This window comes from Cenococcum geophilum, assembly GCF_001692895.1.
Source record: "Cenococcum geophilum 1.58 unplaced genomic scaffold K441scaffold_114, whole genome shotgun sequence".
Classification (NCBI taxonomy): domain Eukaryota; kingdom Fungi; phylum Ascomycota; class Dothideomycetes; order Gloniales; family Gloniaceae; genus Cenococcum; species Cenococcum geophilum.
The window spans coordinates 157,991-180,074 of NW_027137672.1; the positions used below are offsets into that span (position 1 = coordinate 157,991).

The window sequence follows — 22,084 nt, forward strand, 5'->3', positions numbered from 1 at the left end:
TTTAATTTCCCATTTATTATCGCTATTAACTTAAATTAGTAGGGGAAGTTTGTTCTTTTATCTAGGTAATAGGTTGTTTATAGCTTTTTATAGCTTATCTAGTAAGAAAATAGGGTAAACTTTAATTAAATCCGGGAGCTTTACTTTATATAAGTTACCTATCTTTTTAAGGACCTTATATAGTCCCGCTATCTAATAGTCTAACTTACAGCTAGGCCGTTCTATCTTCTAGTTCTTTATTATAATTTAGACTATATTACCTATAATAAAGTCAGGTTCGCGCCTATACTTATTTACCTACTATTCCATTAATTTCTAGGCCTTTTCTAGATTTATATAGGCTACTATTTAGGCTTCCTCTAAGCGCTTAGCGTACTGCTAGGCTTCCTTATAAAACAGTTTCTCGCGTATAGTCTATAGTTCTTCTAGTCTATCCCAGTCAAAGCTTATTTAGGGTAAATACCCTATTTCTAGTTAGATAGGTGCAAATCCCATAGAGTTATAGGGTAGGGTTGCCTAGGCGTAGTCTATTAAAGGTAGTAGTTTGCCCTAGTTATCCTAGAAGTAGTTAATAAAAGGCTAAAGTCTTTAATCTAAATATTAATTTATAATCTCCATCTAGCCGTCTATTTAGGGGTAGTATGCTATAAAAAGCTTTAGCCTAATACTTAAGATCCGGGTAAACTCGTTCTAAAAGGCCAATATAAATTATAGGCCGTAATTGGATATAATAGTATCTAGTAGTCCGTAAATATGGTAGACGTAGTGGATATATAGTTAGGCCGCCTCCTTAGTATTAATATTCTTATAATAGGGAATTAAGAACGGGCGCTTGCTAAAGCGGTTAACTAGAATTATAACTATATTATATCCGTTACGGTCTATTAGTAGCTTATAGAAGTCTATAGAGATATACTACTAAGGGCGGTTAGGTATTAGAAGAGGTTTTAATAATCCTAGGGTCTTATCTTATAGAATTATAGATCTATAGCAGCTGTCGCAGTTTTATATATAATGGTTAATATCTATAATTATTCTAGGCCAGTAGTAGCGGTTACCAATAATCTTACGGGTCTTATTTTTTCTAGGGTAGGTTGTAAAGACCTAGGTATAAGCTTCGGCAATAAGCCGGGTCCGTAAGTTCTGTTTTTTAGCTACTACTAGCCGTTCCTAATACTTAAGTAGTCCGTTTTTAAGGGACTATAGGCTAGTAATGTTCTTTACCTTTTTACGGTATTCCTATAGAGAGGGGGTTATTTAGTTGGCCTGTAGTAGTTTATTAATAAGGTTAAGTTTAAAGGAGTTAATAGAATATATCTCAGCGCCTAAGGAGTCTATACTTAGTTCTACCCATATCTAGGGGTTAAGGTATTTTAGTTATAGTAGTGTCTAAATCTATAATAAGATCTTCGCAGCTATCTAGTTATTTAGGTCTTGCTTATACCTTATAAGAGCGTCTATACGGTTTATAGCGCCTAGTCTATATATAATTAAGAAGTTAAATTAAGATAGGGTATCTACCTAGTGTACCTACTAGGCCATAAGGGCCTTAGTTATTATAAAGTATTCTAGGGCCTTATAATCTAAAACTACCTTAATTGGCTTAGGGGTCCCCTTTAGCTATATATACCAGTACTAAAAGCTAGAGATAATAGCTAGTATTTCTTTGTCATAGATATAATAATTTAACTTAGTATCTATTATAGTCTTTAAATAGTATACAATAGGGTGCTACTCTCTATCTAGTTGCTTCTAGGAAAAAAATACTAGCTATTACGCCATTTAAGGCATTAGTTTCTAGTATTAAGGGCCATTTTAGGTCAAAATAGGTAAGTAGGGGAGCTAATACCAGCCGTTTCTTAAGCTTATTAAAGGCCTACCTACATATAGCGTTAAAGTAGAAGGGCTGGTCTTTTCTAGTAAGACGGTTAAGAGGCTAGGTAATCCTACTATAGTTCTTAATAAAGCGTCGGTAGAAGTTACAAAACCCTAAAAAGGATTATACCCCCTTTACGGTCTATAGGGGTGCCTACTAGTTAATTATAGCCGTTTTCTCTAGGTCGGTTTTAATTCTATCTATACTAATAATAAAACCTAGGTACTTTATACGCTTAACACTAAACTCTAACTTCTTAATATTAACCTAGAGGCTAGCCTTATAGAGCTATTATAAGACTTTATAGACATACTCCTTATATTCTAGCTTATTCTTAGAGTAGATTATAATATTATCTAAATAGGCCATATAGAAATCGTTAAGGTAGTTAAAGAGTATATCATTTATATACCACTGGTACGTAGCTAGTCCGTTAGTTAGTTTAAAAGGGAGTACTTTATATTTATACGTTCCGTAATAGGTCTAAAATATAGTAAAATCTTTAGACCTAGGGTTTATCCTAATTTGGTAAAAGGCCTAGCAGATATTAAGCTTTATAAAGACCTTAGCTCTACTTATTTAGGCTAAAGTCTTATTAAGTAGGGGTAGCGGATAGCGATCCTTATAGGTTATATTATTTAGCTTATAGTAGTTAATACAGAAGCGGAGTCCTTTATTTAGCTTTTTAATAAAGAGAATAGGTAAGATAAAAGGGGCTTAGCTAGGCTTAATAAAGCCCTTATTTAGGTTATTAATAAGATACTACTTTATAGCCTGCAATTTAGTAATAAACTACTTGTAGAGGGGGCTAAAGCTAAGGGTATTTTCTTTGCCCTACTTAATCTCAATCTTATAGTTATATAGTCGGTAAGGTAAAAGTATATTAGACGCTACTTTAGAGAATACGTCCTTAAATTTCTAGTGTTAATAGGGTAGCTTTTATTCTACTAGTTCCTTATCTATAAGCTCGCTTTCTTATCCACTAAGCTTATTTTCCTTTTCCTTAATTATTTAATTAATTTCGTATAAGCTTATTATAAAGGCGATAGTATTAGGCTAAACTAAGTTCTAGTAAAATCCTATAGCACTAATATAGCAGATATTAACTAGTGGGAGGTTTACTGGTTTCCTTACAGCCGTTTTTTAAACCGTATTTTACGGTCTAGGGTTTATAATCTTTCTTAGCTCCTATTCTATCTTCTATAGGTTATCCCTCCAATCTATTAGTTTAGTGTAATATCTAACGTCCCTTACTATTCTTTATAGCTATATAGGGCCTAAGCTCTCTATAGGGGGCTTTTCTAGGTTACTACTAACTTCCTAGGTCTTTAATACGGGTGGCGTAATATAGGTAGTTTAGGGGCAACGTAATATATAGATCCGTTGCAAATTAAGCTATATATCTTTCTTAAAGGCCTAGTCCCTATATATAGCATCGGCTTAGTAAATAGTATTAATCTAGGGCTATATAAGGTTTTCTATTATAATACTAATTTCTTTTATAAAGGAAGGGGTTGGGGGTAGAGTTTCGGGCTAGGTAAGCTATTTACTCTATACGTTAAGCTATAAGCCTAAATAGGCTAGCCATTTTTATTCTAAGATTATATTATAGCTACCTAAGTCCGTAATAAGGAAGAGGGTATTATATTACCTTCGTCCGTTAATATAGAGGTAAATCCGTAAGATAGTTATAATAGATGGTCCTATCTACCTATTATACCTATAAATAGGAATTAGTTTAGGCAGTTCTTTAATAAGTATATTTAGAAAGTTAGCCAGCTTTATAGTATACTAGGTGTCTATTAAGGCGAAGGTATTTACTCTAAAGTTAGCTAAAGTAGAGGTTAAAACTTAGTATCTATTACGGAATAAAGTATAAGAGATAGTGCAGCTTTTTCTACTAACTAGCTGACCTAGATTAATATCTAATATATTAATCCCTTTTAACCCTAAAGAGAAGTCTTCCTTTAGGGTTCCTCTTTTTTTAACTCCGCGCTATCCTCCTAGATTAATAAAACCTTATCCACTTTCGCGTTTATTAGGTAATTCTTTATATAGTAACCTTTCTATCTATAAGAGAAGTAAGCTCCTTAATTACTAAGGGCCTATATACGGGGGTTACTATATATAGGCCAAGCATTTATTAAACCTATAGTAGGGCTGGCTGTATAGCTAGCTACTAAATTAGTAGTAGGCTATACGGGTAGTACTATAGGGGTTACTAATTATGCTAGGGCATTGCGGGCCGTTCTTATATTACTTATAGTCTAATTTAAAGGGTTTCTAGCTTTATACCGTTCGGCGTATACCTTAATTTAATAAAGGCCTTAGTTAATAGCTAAGCACTAGTCTATAAGTTCCTTTAGCGTCTATATAGTAGTAAAAACTAGCAGTATAGCTTGCTATAGGTCTAGGGTAAGCTTGTTAAATAGGTCTGGTATTAGATCTTCCTAAAAAATTTAAGCCTGGCTGGCTAGGTATAGAAAGCGGGTTTAAAAGGCCAAAAAGGTCTCTATTGTTTTTATAATTAGGCTTTTATAATTAAGTTAGGCGTTTTATACTTTAAAGGGGTCCTTATAAATAGAAGATAGGTAGATAATTATCTCTTCTTTAGAGAGGAAGGGCTTTGCTAAGTCCTATACGTACCGCAGACGTAGGTGTATCTATACGTCCCTACTGGTACGGCCGAAGACGTAGGCCATTTTAGCCTAAGTAGTAGGGAAGTAGTCTATATTAACTTTAAGCTTATCCTATAATTAAAGCTTCTAATTATTAAATATAGGGTTAGTTCCGTCTATAAGTAATAAGGGGTCCGTAACCTTTATAGACCGTAATAATACTAATACTATACGTTAGGCTAGAGCCTTAAGGACTATAGTAAGTCTCTAGGTGTCTAATAATTCCTTACTAGGCGTAGGGGGTTCTTTAGCTTTAAGTAACTCTTAAAGTTATTTAATTTCGGCATTAGCTACTATAAGCTCTACTTAGGAGTTTAAGTTAGTTGCTATTTTACTATCGGAGGTATTTAAGGGTCCTACGGCTGCTTTGCCGGCTGCTGTATTTCTTAGCATTATGGTATAGTTATTAGGGTAACCTTTAGTAGGATTCTATAGGGGTTTTAGTCTATGCGTATTTTATAGGTCTTATTATTCTTTTTTATTCTTCTAGTTCTAGTAATATTCTTTAGGTCTAATTCTATGTTCTATTCTAGTTTATAGTCTATAAATATATTTAAGTTCCTTCTTAGGAAGAAAGGGTAGCTAGCTTTAGATAATGTTAATAACTTAATTAATTAAGGTATAAGTATAGTAAGAGGGACGCGTAAGCCTATATAATTAGTAGTTTATAAATAAGGATCTAAAGCTAAAGAAAGGAAAAGAGAAGAAGAGTAGTGCTAGTTAAAGTAGGGTTTTTTTTATACGGTCTTCTAGTTATGTAACCGCGAAGTTCTACTAAGTTTTGCTAACTAAGTTCTACTAGTGCTATAACACTTAGCTAGGCTTAATAAAGCCCTTATTTAGGTTATTAATAAAATACTACTTTATAGCCTATAATTTGGTAATAAACTGCTTATAAAGGGGGCTAAAGCTAAGGGTATTTTCTTTACCCTGCTTAATCTTAATCTTATAGTTATATAGTTAGTAAGGTGAAAGTATATTAGATACTACTTTAGAGAATATATCCTTAAATTTCTAGTGTTAATAGGGCAGCTTTTATTCTACTAGTTCCTTATCTATAAGCTTACTTTCTTATCCGCTAAGCTTATTTCCCTTTTCCTTAATTATTTAATTAATTTTGTATAAGCTTATTATAAAGGTAATAGTATTAGGCTAAACTAAGTTCTAGTAGAATCCTACGGCACTAATATAGTAGACATTAACTGGTAGGAGGTCCGCTAGTTTCCTTATAGCTGTTTTCCGGACTATATTTTATAGTTTAGGGTTTATAATCTTTTTTAGCTCCTATTCTATCTTCCGCAGATTATCCCTCTAATTTATTAGTTTAGTATAACGTCTAATATCTCTTGCTATTCTTTATGGCTGTATAGGGCCTAAGCTCTCTATAGGGGGCTTTTTTAGGTCACTACTAACTTCCTAGGTCTTTAATATGGATAGCGTAATATAGGTAGTCTAGGGGCGACGTAGTATATAGATCTGTTGCGAATTAAGCTATATATCTTTCTTAAAGGCCTAGTCCCTACGTATAGTATTGGTCTAGTAAATAGTATTAATCTAGGGCCGTATAAGGTTTTCTATTATAATGCTGATTTCTTTTATAAAGGAAGGGGTTAGGGGTAGAGTTTTAGGCTAGGTAAGCTGTTTACTTTATATATTAAGCTATAAGCCTAAATAGGCTAGCTATTTTCGCCCTAAAATTATATTATAGCTACTTAGGTCTATAATAAGGAAGGGGGTATTATACTATCTTTATCCGTTAATATAGAGGTAAATCCGTAAAATAGTCGTAATAGGTAGTCCTATCCGCCTATTATACCCATAGATAGAAATTGGTTTAGGTAGTTCTTTAATAGGTATATTTAGAAAGTTAGCTAGCTTTACGGTATACTAGGTGTCTATTAAGGCAAAGGCATTTACTCTAAAGTTAGCTAAAGTAAAGGTTAAAACTTAGTATCTATTACGGAATAAAATATAAGGGATAGTGTAGCTTTTTTTACTAACTAGCTAACCTAGATTAACATCTAATATATTAATCCCTTTTAACCCTAAAGAGGAGTCTTTTTTTAGGGTTCCTCTTTTTCTAACTTTATACTATCCTCCTAGATTAATAAAACCTTGTTCGCTTTTACGTTTATTAGGTAATCCTTTATATAGTAACCTTTCTATTTATAAGAAAAGTAAGCTCTTTAATTACTAAGGGCCTATATATAGGGGTTACTATATATAGGCTAAGCATTTGCCGGACCTATAGTAGGGCTAGCCGTACGGCTAGCTGCTAAATTAGTAGTAGGCTATATAGGTAGTGCTATAGGGGTTACTAATTGTACTAGGGCATTGCGGGCCGTTCTTATATTGCTTATAGTCTAATTTAAAGGGTTTCTGGCTTTATACCGTTTAGCGCATACCTTAATTCGGCGGAGGCCTTAGTTAATAGCTAAGCACTAGTCTATAAGTTCCTTTAGCGTCTATATAGTAGTAAAAACTAGTAGTACGGCTTGCTATAGGTCTAAGGTAAGCTTATTAAATAGGTCTAGTATTAAATCTTTTTAGGGAATTTAAGCCTAGCTAGCTAGGTATAAAAAGCGGGTCTAAAAGGCTAAGAAGGTCTTTATCGTTTTTATAATTAGGCTTTTATAATTAAATTAGGTATTTTATACTTTAAAGGGGTCCTTATAAATAGAAGATAGGTAAATAATTATCTCTTCTTTAAAAAGGAAGAGCTTTACCGAGTCCTATACGTACTATGGACGTAGGTATATCTATATATCCCCGCCAGTACGGCTAAAGACGTAGGCTATTTTAGCCTAAGTGGTAGGGAAGTAGTCCGCATTAACTTTAAGCTTATTCTATAATTAAAGCTTCTAATTATTAAATATAGGGTTGGTTCCGTCTATAAGTAATAAAAGGTCTATAACCTTTACGGACCGTAATAATGCTAATACTATATATTAGGCTAGAGCCTTAAGGACTATAGTAAGTCTTTAAGTGTCTAATAATTCCTTATTAGGTGTAGGGGGTTCTCTAGCTTTAAGCAGCTCTTAAAGTCGTTTAATTTCAGCATTAGCTGCTATAAGCTCCACTTAAGAGTTTAAGTTAGTTACTATTTCACTATTAGAGGTATTTAAGGGTCCTACAGCTGCTTTACCAGCTGCTGTATTTCTTAGTATTGTAGTATAATTATTAGGGTAACCTTTAGTAAGATTCTATAGGGGTTCTGGTCTATGCGTATTCTATAGGTCTTATTATTCTTTTTTATTCTTTTAGTTTTGGTAATATTCTTTAAATCTAATTCTATATTTTATTCTGGTTCGTAGTCTATAGATATATTTAAGTTCCTTTTTAGGAAGAAAGGGTAGCGAGCTTTAGATAATATTAATGACTTAGTTAATTAAGGCATAAGTATAGCAAGAGGGACGCGTAAGCCTATATAATTAGTAGTTTATAAATAAGGATCTAAAGCTAGAGAAAGGAAAGGAGAAGAAAAGTAGCGCTAGTTAAAGTAGGGTTCTTTTTATATGGTCTTCTAGTTATATAACCGTGAAGTTTTACTAAGTTCTACTAACTAAGTTCTGCCAGTGCCGTAACAGCATACGGTTACTTACCGTTAACTACTAAATACCTAGCAGCCTAGATTACGACCTACGGTTTTTCTTATCTCCTTTTAACGGAGTAGTAACCCTTAAAAAGGGCCTAGCTAAGGCCTAGGCATAAAAGATACCTAAAGTATAATATAATATCCCGCTATTAGTATTACTGTAGCTAAAATGGATAAATCCCCCTTACGCCTTTAATAGCTCTAGGGGGGGAAAGGTAAGGCGTATATAGTAATAGTTAATAAGAGATAGCATATAGGGGACGGATAAGATAGTTAAGATATAAGAGAGATAAGTATAAGTATACGGCGATTGATTGGTAAGGCCTAGCTAGGATATAGTAAACCCTAGCTTTAGATAAGCTAGAGAAGGAAGTAGTAGTTTTTAAGAAGTTTAAAATATCTAAGAAGGAGGACGTGCAGTAGGCTTATAGGGCCGCTGCTACGTATAAGTATAGTAAATTAGGGTTTTTTATCCTACTAAGGCTGCTTATAGGGTTTTTCCTCCCCCAATAACTATAGGGGTTTTCTTCCTATAAATATATAAGTTTTCCCCCCTATAACGGAGTAGTCTGCGTAAGCTAGTAGGATCTATATTAAACGTTAATTAAAGAATTACTACTATATTACTACCTAGGCTAAAATATCCCTAGTAATAGGTTACTTATCCTTTTTTACTAAGGGAGAGATAGCGGCTACTTTAGTAAGTAATTAGTGTACTATAGGATCCTTAAATACTACAATTAAGATACTGTAATCTACATAGTATAAGCAAATTACGGAGATATAGGCTTATAAGGTTTCGGCCTTAAGTCTACCTATTTATAGCTAGGAGGTACTAAACATGTGGTAGGTAATCTATTTACCTAGTTTACGCGGCTTAGCTAGGTAAGGGGAGACTCCTTTAAGTATATAGTATAACTCCTAGCTATTAACTACTAGAGAATAGTTTCTATAGGTTACTAATATAAGGCTGTTTTAAAGAAAGAGCGTATAAAGGTTAGATGGCGCGTTAATATTATCTTTAAAGTTTATAGGCGGTTATAAGTAATCTATTAGGTTTACAGCACCTATTAAAAACTTATTAACTTTAGTAGTAATAAATTAAGGGCCTAGTATAGGTAGAACTAATAAATAGCCGCGGCCTAGAATTAAGATAGTATATTAGCTAAGCTATTTAAATTACCTAGGATCTACTTCGCGGATATTATAATATTGTAAGCTATAGTAGCTAGTATAATTTTACGGAGTAATTTATTTACTATACTATAGATAATAGTTTTCTTAATACCCTAGTAAACTACTATACTATTAGTATAAATAGATAGCGCGCTATACTACTAGTTAGTAGACTATAGATTAAATACGTAAGTAATAGCATATATCTCTTTTAGATTAATATAGTCTACTTATTAACTAGGCTTAGGTAATATACTAAACGCCTAAAATTAAGGGAGGTTAGCTATATACTACTACTAATTATCCTTATATTTAAGTTCCTTAAAAAAATAAAAGCCGCTAAACCTAAACCGGGTAAAGGCGTTAATAAAGAGATAAATATAGGTACGCTTAACGTTATTAAAGAATAATACCCTATTACTTATAGTAAGTAGGTTAAGCTAGATATATAAGTTACTTTGTAACTTAGTACTAAATCGCCTAGGTTTATACTTATTTACTAAAGTCTTTAGCTAAGCAGTAATAAAGATCTAAAGGGATCTAAAGTAAGATTAACTAAGTTTAATTATATAGGCGTATTATATAAGGTAGCCTATAAGCTGCTAGGCTTAAAGGAATAATAATAAGCTGTATTAGAGTGCGGTAGTAATTTTCTTAATAGTATATAATTATTTCTATAGTAATAATCACGTTTGTATTTATATGGTGTTAATAATATATCCTAAAACTTTAATAATAGTTCCTACTATATCTTTAGAGCTATTTTAAGGGATACCTAGGGAGTTAGTAATAGAGATATAAGTCTAGGTAATAGCCGTTAAGTTGTTTAGGTTAGTAAGGATAAAGATAAAGTTATTTAGGTAGTATTTTACCTTATAAGGTAGTTATAAATAGAGTATCTAATATAGGCCTTCCGTAAAGAGGTTAAATATAAGCGGCGCAGTTTAAAGACTAAAGGATAGGTAGTATTTTTAGTAGGTAACACCTTTCTAGAAGAAGCCTATTAATATTCTTACCCTATAAGATAGGGGGACTATACAGAACATATCTTTAATATCTCTTTTAAGTAGTAGACATTTATAACCTACAGAAATAACATAGGCTTAAATAGCGGTAACTATAGTATATACTAGTGCTTTATATTCTTTTAGGATTACGTTATTAACTAAAGATACTAGTAGAAAGGAGAGATTATAAATTTGGCGGTATCCTCTATCTAATTTTAGTACTAGGCTAAGAGGTAATACTATAATAGGCCCTATTATAATTCTAATATGTCCTTTTTTAAGGTCTAATATTATCTTCTTAGAAATAAGGTTAGTATTATCCTAAAAGGAGTTATAGTTTCTATAAGATCTTAGGGTAGGGATAGACTTAGCTCCTATCTCGCAGCCATAGGTTAAGATACCTACTAAAGTAGCTAGTAGATTGCCCGGGTAGTTAAATAAAAGGGAGTACCACGCTAAGATCCTTAGGGGTAATAGAAAGTAGTAGAGAGCCTTCGCCTTTATAAAGGTAGAGAATAATAATAACGTATTAGGCCTAGGTCCTAGGCATATAATTAAAGTTAGTGTTATTATTAGGCTAGACCCTACTTTATAAGGTTCGCCTTACTATTCCTAGGCGCAAGCTTTAGATAATATAGTATAATCTTTACTACACTTTAAGTACTTATATAGGTATTTATAAGCTATATTATCGCAGCCTTTACTATTAAACCTATGGTAGGTATTAGAGGTATAGGAGGTATCTAACCTAGGTCTCTTTAAGGCGGCAAAGCCGATAGCACTAGATATTATAAGGTATGGCGCTGTATACTAGGCTAGTATTTGCTAATTAGCGGGCTTTAGTTAGCCATTAGTTATTATAAAGGTATAATAGTTAAGTGCTAAGTTAAGTATATAACCTACTTAGATATACTAGGTTAATAAGGTATAAATTATGTTTATTTAAAGAAGCATATTAGTAATAAGGTCTAGCGGGCATATATAGAGGGTACTAGTAATAACTATATAGTTAGTAAAACCTTTAAACTAGACGCCTTTATCTATAAATAGCTTCCTATNTACCTTTANCTTCCTTATAACTAGAGTACNATTCTTAATCTATNTNTNNTTNGCNATCTTAATTTAAGCNGTATAGACTTAAAGANGGGCGAGGTTTACTAGATTAAAGGTACCCTTAAAAATATCTAGGTAATCCCTTTATATAATGCTAGGAAGGTGGAGTTTAAGTAACTTTATGCTAGGAGGGAGAGGCTTACTAAGGACATTAGCTATAGTAGCTGTTATAGTAGCCTATAAGGCTAAAGCGGCTAAGCCTAACTATAATTAAGCTATTTAAGCTAGGTAGTATTTATACTAGTAAGCCTCCTCCGCTAAGCGGGCTTTACGCTCTTTCTTATACTTCTAAATCTCCCTTTTATCTTAGGCTTATTTCCTTTACTCTTTAGTAATTTCGCGCTCTTCTATAGCAGCGGCGCGTATATTAGCCTTAGACGGCATTATAGAACTAGTAGAGGAGGGTGTAGCGGTTGTAGACGATAGTATAGTTAAGGTAGGTTGTCTAGGTGGGTTTACTTATTAGGATTATATACGCGTATAAGTCTTCTAGTTAGTTATAAGCGGTAATAACGTTATAAAATAATTCTTAAACGAATAGATAATAAATATATAATAAATATTAATAAGTTTAGCAATATTAAAAGCAAATTAGCCACGTAGTAACTGCGTTTAATATTCGCGAATATTANNNGAGGTCTTAGTATTATNNNTTACTAAGGTAGATACTGCTAAGCAATATATAAACGCTAGTATATAACTTTAAAATATAGGTAATTGGCCAACTAGCTTAGCTATTATAGCCTTTTACCTAGATAGGCTTCTCTAGTTAAATAGCTTCTATATTTAAAAACTTGGCAATATTATTTATATAAGTAGTATTTATAAAGGCGAAGCTATTTACTCTAGTATTAATTAGGGCGGTTATATTAACTCTATATCTATTTTAAAATACTATATATANAACCGTAAAATACTTTTTACCTATTAACTAACTAAGATTAATCTCTTTAAGATTAATAGGGTACCCTAGAGGGGAGTTTTTCCCTAGGGTTCTTCTTTTCCTAACTTATTAAATATTTCTCTTTCCTCTATCTTCTTAATATTGCCTATATTCTTTAGCTCTGGGGTATAAGTAATGGTAACGTAACCCTTTTTATTACCGTTATAGTATATGCTAAGGTAAGTTTTATTAGAGTATATAATAAGGTATAGTTAATGGCGTGTACCGTAACTAGTTTAGGTAAGTTGTTAATATATAGTTTATAACCGCTTTTTAATATAAGAGCGGTTATAGCTTATTCCTTTACTCTAGTCCTTTGGTATGGCTAACGAGCTTTAATTGCTTATAGGCGTTAATTTGCTTTAATTTTAAATTTAATAATAGGTAATAAGTTATAAGTCTATTATAAGTTAGTAGGTTATTTAAGATTATAGCGATCTTCTCTTATAGCTAAATTATTAGCTTATTATATAGGTCTAATTAGTAGTTCTTAAGGGGAACCTAGCCTTCTCCCGTAAGGGATAGGAATTAAGTTTAAAATTTAGTAAAGGGCTAGTTCGGTTTTATTATTAGGCGATTATAGTTATATTAGGCGTTCTATACTTTATTTAGGTTAATATAAATAGCCGCTAGGTGCTATATTATCTTATTAATAGATATAAATTGGACAGGGGACTTGTCCTTAAACTTGGTTTAAAGGTACCGTTAGGCGTCCCTAGTGGTTTGACTAAAGAGGTAGAGTATTTTAGCTTCTTTAGAAAGGAAATAGTTATAGTTAACGCGGAGCTTTCCTTATACTTAAATCCTCTAATTCTTAAAGGTAGGGTCTATCCTATTAAATAGTGGTAGGGAGTTAAGGAGCTTAATGGACTTTAATTACTTCGTTATTATATCTGTATTCCCTAGTATATTATATTTAATAGAGTAAATAGGTCGGTTAGGGCTTTAAGAAGGGGAAGCTAGGCTATTTTATAGGGCTATAAGGCTTTCTATAATCTCTTATATATTTCTCGCTTTAAGATAATTAGCTTTTTGGCTAGCTATAAGGGCGCAAATCTACTTGCGTACGTCTATAATAATATTATTATCTTTAATTTCTGATCCTAATTAGATCTTAGGTTCCTCTTAGGTAGAGGCAGCTCTCTTAAATAAGCTTACTTTAGGTGCCATTATTAGCTTCCTAGGGTTTATTAGTATTATACGCTTTAGTTTTAATTCTAGGGGTATCCCTTAATACGTTGGCGTCCTTGTCTAGGCGCTAAGCCTAGGAATAACGTGTCCAGGTATACGCAACACCATATAGAAATTATAAATAGCTATTTATTTTCAACAATTTGATACCGTACAATGCCGTATAAATTTTTAAATAATATTAAATTGCTCTAGCTGGGTGTAGTCTCTAGCATAGGCAGCTAATTCGGAGCCTTTAATTGGCTAAGCCCTTATTAATAGCTAAGGACGTAAATTAACGTGTTAAGGGATAGGTCTAGTCCTATCTAGCTTATAAGGTAGGATATTATTTAGGCCTTCCCGGGTAATATAGAGTTGTTTTAGTGTTTAAGTATAATGTATTAACGCGTTATTGTAGACAAAGTTTTCTTTTTAGGGTGGGATATTATTAAGGCCTTCCCAGGTAATATAGGAAGAGCTTAGTATAATATAACGGCTTATATAAATGCCTCTAAATTAAAGCTTATAGAATGCTATCTTATAAAGATACTAAGCTAAGGAAAAGAAAAGGGGGTTACTAGGGCTAGTGTAAATAAATAAGTAGCGNGAGCCGCTAAGGCGCTAGTAGGCGAGCTAATAGTAGAAAATAGTACTAGACAGTACTTAATAATATAAGATAGTATAATAGGTAGTAGAATATAGTAGAACTTAGGCAGAATTTAATAGGTGACGCGCTTTAGCGCTATTATACTAAGTCCTTAATATATTACGGGCGTAAATACGTCTAAACGTCCCCGCTAGTACGGCTAAAGATATAGGCTATCTAGGCCTAAGGGGTAGGAAAGTAATCGGTATTAACTTTAAGCTTATCCTATAGTTGGAGCTTCTAGTTATTAAATATAGGGTCTATTCTATCTGTAAGCAATAGGGGGTCCGCNACCTTTATAGACCGTAATAGTACTATATAGGGCTTAGTAGGTCCGCTAAGGCGCTAGGATAGGGCCTTAAGGACTATAGCAAGTCTCTAGGTGTTTAATAATTTATTACTAGATACGGAAGTANGGGTATCTCTAGCTTTAAGAAGCTCTCGNAGTTATTTAATCTTAGTATTAGCTGCTGCTAGCTCTGCCTAGGGGTTTAAAATATTAACTATTTTATTATCTAAGGTATTTAAAGGTCCTATAGCTGCTTTACTGGCTGCTATGTTTCTTAGCATAGTAGTAGGAGTATTAGATAATTTTGGGTAAATTCTTTAAAAATTCTAGTCCGTGCTTATTCTATTCTTAGGCTTTATATTCTTTTTATATTTTTTAGTTCTAGTTTTTATTCTAGTTCTTAAATATATTTAAGTTCCTTCTTAGGAAGGAAGGGTGGATAAGCTTTAGATAATGTTAGCAACTTAGTTAATTAAGGCATAAGCACAGTATAAGGGGCGCGCAAGCCTATATAATTGGATTATCTATAAACGAGAATCTAAAGCTAGAGAAAGGAAAAGAGAAGAAGAGTAGCGCCGCTTAATGTTTTATAAGGTCTTTATGTCACGTGACCGTAATATACGGCAATCTATAGCAACTTACTAGTGCGAAGTTCTGCCAAGTTCTACCAACTAAGTTCTGCCATTTTCTACTAGTACCGTAATATTACACTCCATTTAACGCTTTAAAGTTTTACCCCAAATTATATTGCTAGATCTTTATTTATTATCTTTAAATAACGTAGTTTAAGCATTAATTTATATATAGCTTGTAATGTTATCCTAGAATCCTAACTTATAGCGCTAGACATTATTAGCGACTTAGTTAATTAAGGTATAAGTATAGCAAAAAGTATATATATAAGTCTGTATAATTGGATTACCTATAAATAAGGATCTAAAGCTAGAGAAAGGAAAAGGAGAAGAAGAGTAGCTCTAGTTAAAGTAGGGTTCTTTTATATGGTCCTTTAGTTACGTAACTATAAAGTTCTACTAAGTTCTACTAACTAAGTTCTGCCATTTTCTGCTAGTGCCGTAACACTTAGTGTAACTACTATAGTTAGATAGTTTTATAGCTATAGGCTTATAGTCGGGGATATCTAGCAGATTTAAGTGCTAAGTACTAGCAAAACTGCTAAGAACTAGCCCTACGCCTCCCAATTATATAGTAAAAATTAAATATCCCCTTATATGACTGCGATAGATAGAAAGTAATATTTACATATCGCTGAGGTTATTTTAATTTCGGTATGTCTATTATACCGAAATCAGACAAATGTTCTAAAAGGTCTCGTTGTTTTAATTTCGGCATGTTTATTATGCCAAAATCAGAACTTTGTTCTAAGAGGTCTTATTATTTTGATTTTAGCATAACAAACATGCCGAAATCAGACAAAAGTTCTAAAAGGTCTCATTGTTTTAATTTTGGTATATTTGTCATGCCGAAATTAGATTAAAGTTCTAAAAAGTCGCGTTGTTTTAATTTTAGTATAATAAATATGCTAAAATCAGACCAAAGCTCTAAAAGGCTACTTTTAGTTTAACGCCTCTTACCTAACTTATATCCGTAATTTATTATTTATTCTTAATTCTTAATTAACGTCTAGTGCGGTCCCAATTAAGGTCTATATAGATTACTACCGCGATATAGGTATAAAAAACCTCTGAGGTAAACGTAAGTAGTAATATAGAGTGTACCCTTCTAGGTAGCACGCCTGTACTATATTAACGGGAGGAAAAATACCGTTAGGTCGCTGCTCTATATTAGCGACTTAGTTAATTAAGGTACGAGTACTATAAGATAGACGCGTAAGCCCGTATAATTAGATTATCTATAAACGAGAATCTAAAGCTAAGGAAAAGGAAAAGAGAGGATAAGTAGCGCCGTTTGAAGTTTTATATAATCTTTATATTATATAACCACAATCTGCGGCAATCTATAGCAATTTGCCAGTACCGTAACATAAGGTGCTATTAGTAAAAAAAAAATAAAAAAAAAGGTTTTAGTATGTTAATATGCCGAAACTAAGTCACAAGTTATTAAGGAAACCGCTTTAAGTTTTCTATAATAATATAGCCTATATTAAGAAATGATCTTCTAATTCACAATATATTCCACCCTACCTATCTAATTGTGGATAAGGAGAATACTAATAGGGCTTTTTCTATATGCGGGCTTTAGTACCTAACCTAGCCGGCTTTAACAGAATGCGACTGTGTAAGGTATCGCGCGAAATTTACCCTAATATAGTAGTTAAGTTAGAGAAGGCTAATAAAGAGGCAGATTTAGTAATCTAATTAGATAATATCAGATATATAATAAATACGTGGTTAAGTAGAGCTAGTTAGGCCAAGCACTTAGGGTATTTCAATAGCGAATAGTTAAAAGATTTAATCCGGAGGCCGGAAAAGTAGGAGAAAGGGTTAGCTAAGGTATATTAGGCGACAGAAATGGTGATTTAGAAGGCCTAGCGGGCGTTATATACTAATGTAGTCGGGTTACTAGCGGTAAATTATATTAACAGGTAGGAGATAGGTAATGATATAAATAAGAAGCTGTTAAATGCCATGCAAATAGGTATAATAATAATCACGTATAGCAGGGTATAGACTAAAATAGTAAGTTATATATAGCGGACCTATATATTAAAGGGGGTTAAACCGGGAAATGGAGAAGAGGAAGATAGGGAGAAAAGGAAGGGGGAAAGAATAAAAGGAAAGAAGCTAGCGTATAGATTTACAATTTAACAGGTAAAGAGATTATAGAAGATTAAAGAAATTATAAAAGAGGTTAAAGAGGAAGTTAATAAGGGAGAGGGAAATAAAGAGAAAAGTAAGGATAAGGATAAAGAGAGCGAGGAGGAACAGGAGAGGTTAGGGGATTAAGTTTTAGTTTTTTTGTTAGCGTTATTGGACTATAATTTAAAGGATAATAAGTATAGGAGCGCGTTCGTTAGCGCGTCGGCCGTATTAGGGGTAGATAATATCTACGGATAGAAAGACCCGTTAATTTACACGCCTATAATATCCGCCATAATTACAGTCGCAAAAATATTAGTATTGTACCAGGCTAAAAAGATATAAAAGGAATGGGTAGTGGATATTATAAAATAAGATGGTTTCAGTAAGGAGGACGCTAAAGATTAAGCGTTAAGTTATTTTAATTTAGTTAAGGAGATAGCTAACTAGTTTATAATATTAACTAGTTATAAAGGTAATCCTAGCCTAATAGATTAGTTATTGCGTTTGCGTATATATAGAATAGGGACTAGATTTAATACAAATACGGGTAGCGTTATATAGTGGGTAGGAGATATATTGTTATATAGCTATATTAAGTTTAGTATAGCGGGTTTACGGTTAATGATTTATAGGTTAGTTAAGATAACGCGGATAAAGTTATAGAAGGAGTTATTATTATTAGGCATTAATAAGGACGGCTAGATTGTAAATAGGGCAATAAAGTTACCTAGGATTAAGTAGGATAGTTTAGTAGACAACCTAGTAGAGATAAAGATGGGTTAGAATTTTTTTAAATACGATATAAATACGTTTAGGGGCGTGGATGGTAGGGAGTAGTTAATAGCGCGTATAGTTAAAGAGCGGGGTTTAAGGAAAGCGTTTATTAATATATAGGCTATAGACGTAGCAGTAGTAGGTAGGGTAGGAGTAGTTTAGAAGGGCGACTGGGTAAGGAAGTATAGTAAAGCGGTGCAATTATTCCGGGAATATTTATTAGTATTAGTATATATAATAGGTGGATAGCTAGCGCGCGGTATAGAGCTGGTAATAGTATAGTATAAGAATAGCGCTAATAGGGAGAGCCGTGGTATATTTATAGAGGATAAGTTAATAGTATATATAACTAGGTACTATAAGGGGATTAAGGCTAGCAAAAAGGCGAAGATTATCCACCGTTATTTACCACAAGAGGTTAGGGAATTATTATTTTATTATTTATAGTTAGTTATACTATTTTGGCGGAAGTTAGAGAGCGTGTATATAGAGGAGAGAGGGATAGGAGGTAGTCCGTTTATATAGGAACTAGTAAAGAAGGAGCCATAGGCGGGTTTACGGCTAGGTAAGAGAAGACAAATAGAAAAAAAGGAAAAGGAAAGGGAAGAGGGCGAGGAGGTTAAAGGGGAAGAAGAGAGGGGAGAGAATAATAGTTATGCTAAAGGAGCGCCGGATAAATAGGATATAAACTATGTAAGACGGGCAATCTAACGGGTTTCAATATAGTAGATAGGGGTTAAATTAATAATAATGGGATGGTAATATATAAGTAAGGCAATTTATTATAAATATATTAATAATAAGGCGGTAATTAAAGCGGTAGTTAAAGGGGATAAGGGCGAAGATAAAGAGGATAATCCGTTTAATATATAAACTAGGCATAGTTTTAAAATTAGAGGGGGGATTTATAGAAGACCGATTATAGAGTTACTGTTTAGTACCAAGTCCTAAAGAATGGCGTTAAGGTAGGTCAGTATAGGGTGGTATTAGTAATTATTATTTAAGTTAGCGTTAGAAGTTTAACTAAAAAAGGGTAGTTAGGTAGCCGAAGCTAGGAGAAAGGTAATAAAGGAGGAATTCCGGCGTTAAAGGAGGATAAAAGTGGTGGATATTTAAGAACAGTTAGAGGCGTTAGTTAGAGAAGGGGCTAAGTTTAAGGATATCTAAGGACGGGCTATATAGGCGATTATGCAATAGAAGAGCCTAGTTATTATAGTTATAAGTATAGGGGCCGGGAAGAGTATATTATTTATATTGCCGGCATCGTGTTTTACGGGGGTGACAGTAGTAGTTATCCCGTTAATTTCGTTAAGGGATAATTTAAAGGACTATTATAATAAGGCGGGAATTAAGTACGTTAAATAGGATAGCCGTAAACCACATAAATAGGCGTTAGTTGTTTTGGTTACGCTAGAATCAGCAGTTAGCGAAGGTTTTAGGGATTTTATTAATCAATAGCGGGCTATAAGGAGGTTAGACTAGATAGTAATTAATGAATACTATATCGTTTTAGATTTAACTAAGGGTTAGAGGATATAGATATTAAGGTTATAGGATTTAGTTAAGACAGAGATATAGTTAGTATATTTAACGGCAATAATGCGGCTAAGAGATAAGGCGGAGTTTATACGGTTAATAGGGTTGCTAGTAAAAGAAAAAAGCTATTAGTCTAGAGGGGTAACGATATAAAAGAACGTTAAATACTAGATTTAGTTATACAACTAAGAGGAGAAGGAAGAGGCGGTAAAGAAATTAGTAGAGAAGAAGAAGCGCTAGTACCTAATACCTGGACAGATAATCGTATATTATAATAAGGTAGAGAAGACAGTTAGGTTAGGGATAGGTTTAAGTTGCGTTTATTACTACTAGCAGGTTAGAAGTAGGACAGAAAAGAGCAAGTTAGTATAATAGTTAACGGAAGAAATATAATAGGCTTTTATAGCTACAAACGCGTTAGATTTAGGGGTTAATGCGCTAATGATCTAGGCGGTAATCTATATTAGGGTAGTAAGGAAGTTATAGGATTATAAATAGGAAAGCGGTAAGACGGGGTAGGATAGGTTAAAGAGTGAGGCAATTATATTACGCGGGGTATAATATAATTAGGCAGGGAAGATTTAAGAAGGGGGTTTAAGTAAGGATATTAAAGAGGATATACTAAAGTTTATAACAACTAAAGGTTATATATAGGTTATTTTGGACTAAGAAATAAATAGAAGGAAAGATAGGGTTAGTTATAAAGATGGGGAAGAAAAGTGTGACGGATGCTAAGTAAATAAGGTAGGGTTAAGAGGGGAAGAAATAAATACGGAGGTAGGAATAGAAGAGGAAGTAGTAGGGGTAGGGATAGAAGAGGAAGTAATAGAGGTAGATAGATTAGGAGAGGAGAAGGAGAAAAAGGTAGAGATAATTGAATTTAAACAGGAGGTAGAAAGGCGAAGATTAATAGCGGTTAAAGAGATAGAGTTATAATTAAGAGAGATATTAGAGGTATAGGTATTAGAGAAAAGATTAGAAGAGTAGATATTAGGTTATTAGCGGTATAAGGCGGTAGGTAAAGTAGATAAGAAGTGTTTAGGTTATAGTATTTAGGAATACTATAAAGAGCAGGCGGATATAATTAGGGATAAAATTAAGAGGATAAAGGGGTTAATTAAGTAGGAGAGGTTTTTATATTATTTTAAGTATAAAATCCTGTAGGGTATATATAAGAGGTTTAAGATAAACCTAAGCAATAGTAGTTAGAGGAAGAGAAGAGGGGTATTTATTAGTTTAAGGGGGTATTAGTTAAGTCATTAATATTAAATTAGATTATATAGCTGGTTAAGTTTAAGGTATAGGTTAAGGGTAGGATAAAGGAGGATGGTTTAGAATAGGTTAATCTAAGTAATATTAAACCGGTAATAAGATAGATGGGAAAGAAAATTAGGTAGGGAGGATTAGAGAGTAATAGAATATGCTAAGTGTTTTATAAATTTTTAGAGTATAGAGTATTATAATAATTTAAGCGGTAGGTGATGTTAATTTTAGTATACTAATATTAAAAAAGAAGTAATTTCGGCATGTTAACATGCTAAACCCCCCCCCTTTTTTTTATTTACTAATACTACCTTAATTCCCTAACAATATAGCAAAATATAATTATTGTAAAAATGGATAATAATTAATCTAAATAAGTGTTAAGATAAGTATTAAGATAAGTATTAAAATGAGTGTTAAGATAAGTGTTAAGATAAGTGTTAAGATAAGTAATAAAATAAGTGTTAAGATAAGTATTAAAATAGATGGTTAAGGGGAGTCGTAATTAAGAAGCTTAATATTTAATAGAGAAAGAAGCTTATATATTATTAAACGGACAATTAAGTATAAAAATACTATCTTATTGTAAGAGGCTCTAGAGCCTTATTATACACATTAAATAGGTAGCAAAAAGGCTGATGAAGACGTCGCTTAGTTGGCAATAAGTAATAGAAATAGGTAATAAGATATTCAATAAGATATATAATTAAGAAAGAGGGCAATTAGTTATAAGTTAAGAGATAACTAAGACAAAGTATATAAATACAATTTGGGTCAATAGATAGTAGTATAATAGTAGTAAGGAAATCCAATTTAGGTCAATATATATATATATACATTATTCCTAAAGGTAAGCTACCATCCTATTAAACTCCACCCATTTCTTAATCCTTATCCGCTGCGCCTTCTGTATATTTATTAAATTTATCCATAGTAAGCGAATTTAGAAGTGCACTACGGCTAGTAATATTATCTCCGCATTTATAAAGGCAAGAAAGGAGCTAGTACTAAGTGAAGAGGATAAGGTAATTAACAGTATTAACGGCTAAGTCTATCCGTCTACGGTTAACTAGTAGGATGCTACCCTTAACATTTTTCTACCATTCTAGGCAGCGGCCCTAGTCCTAGCTGTTAGGATCTAGGTATAGATAGAGTATATTATAAACGGGGTTATTAAAGTAATTGGGTAAAGCGAGGTTAGACTTTTAGAGGGGATTAAGGGAATAGGTACCCGTATA

General features: G+C 32.9%; 1 protein-coding gene across 1 annotated transcript; it reads left to right on the forward strand.

Annotated features, from left to right (window-relative positions):
• Positions 1-19,244: 19,244 nt before the first annotated feature.
• Positions 19,245-19,412, forward strand: K441DRAFT_598127 (uncharacterized protein; the record flags this gene model as incomplete). The annotated part of the gene is made up of 1 exon (XM_067645094.1): positions 19,245-19,412. A coding segment is annotated over one exon (168 nt), but the record flags the coding sequence as incomplete, so codon positions are not given.
• Between the last annotated feature and the right edge of the window lie 2,672 nt (positions 19,413-22,084).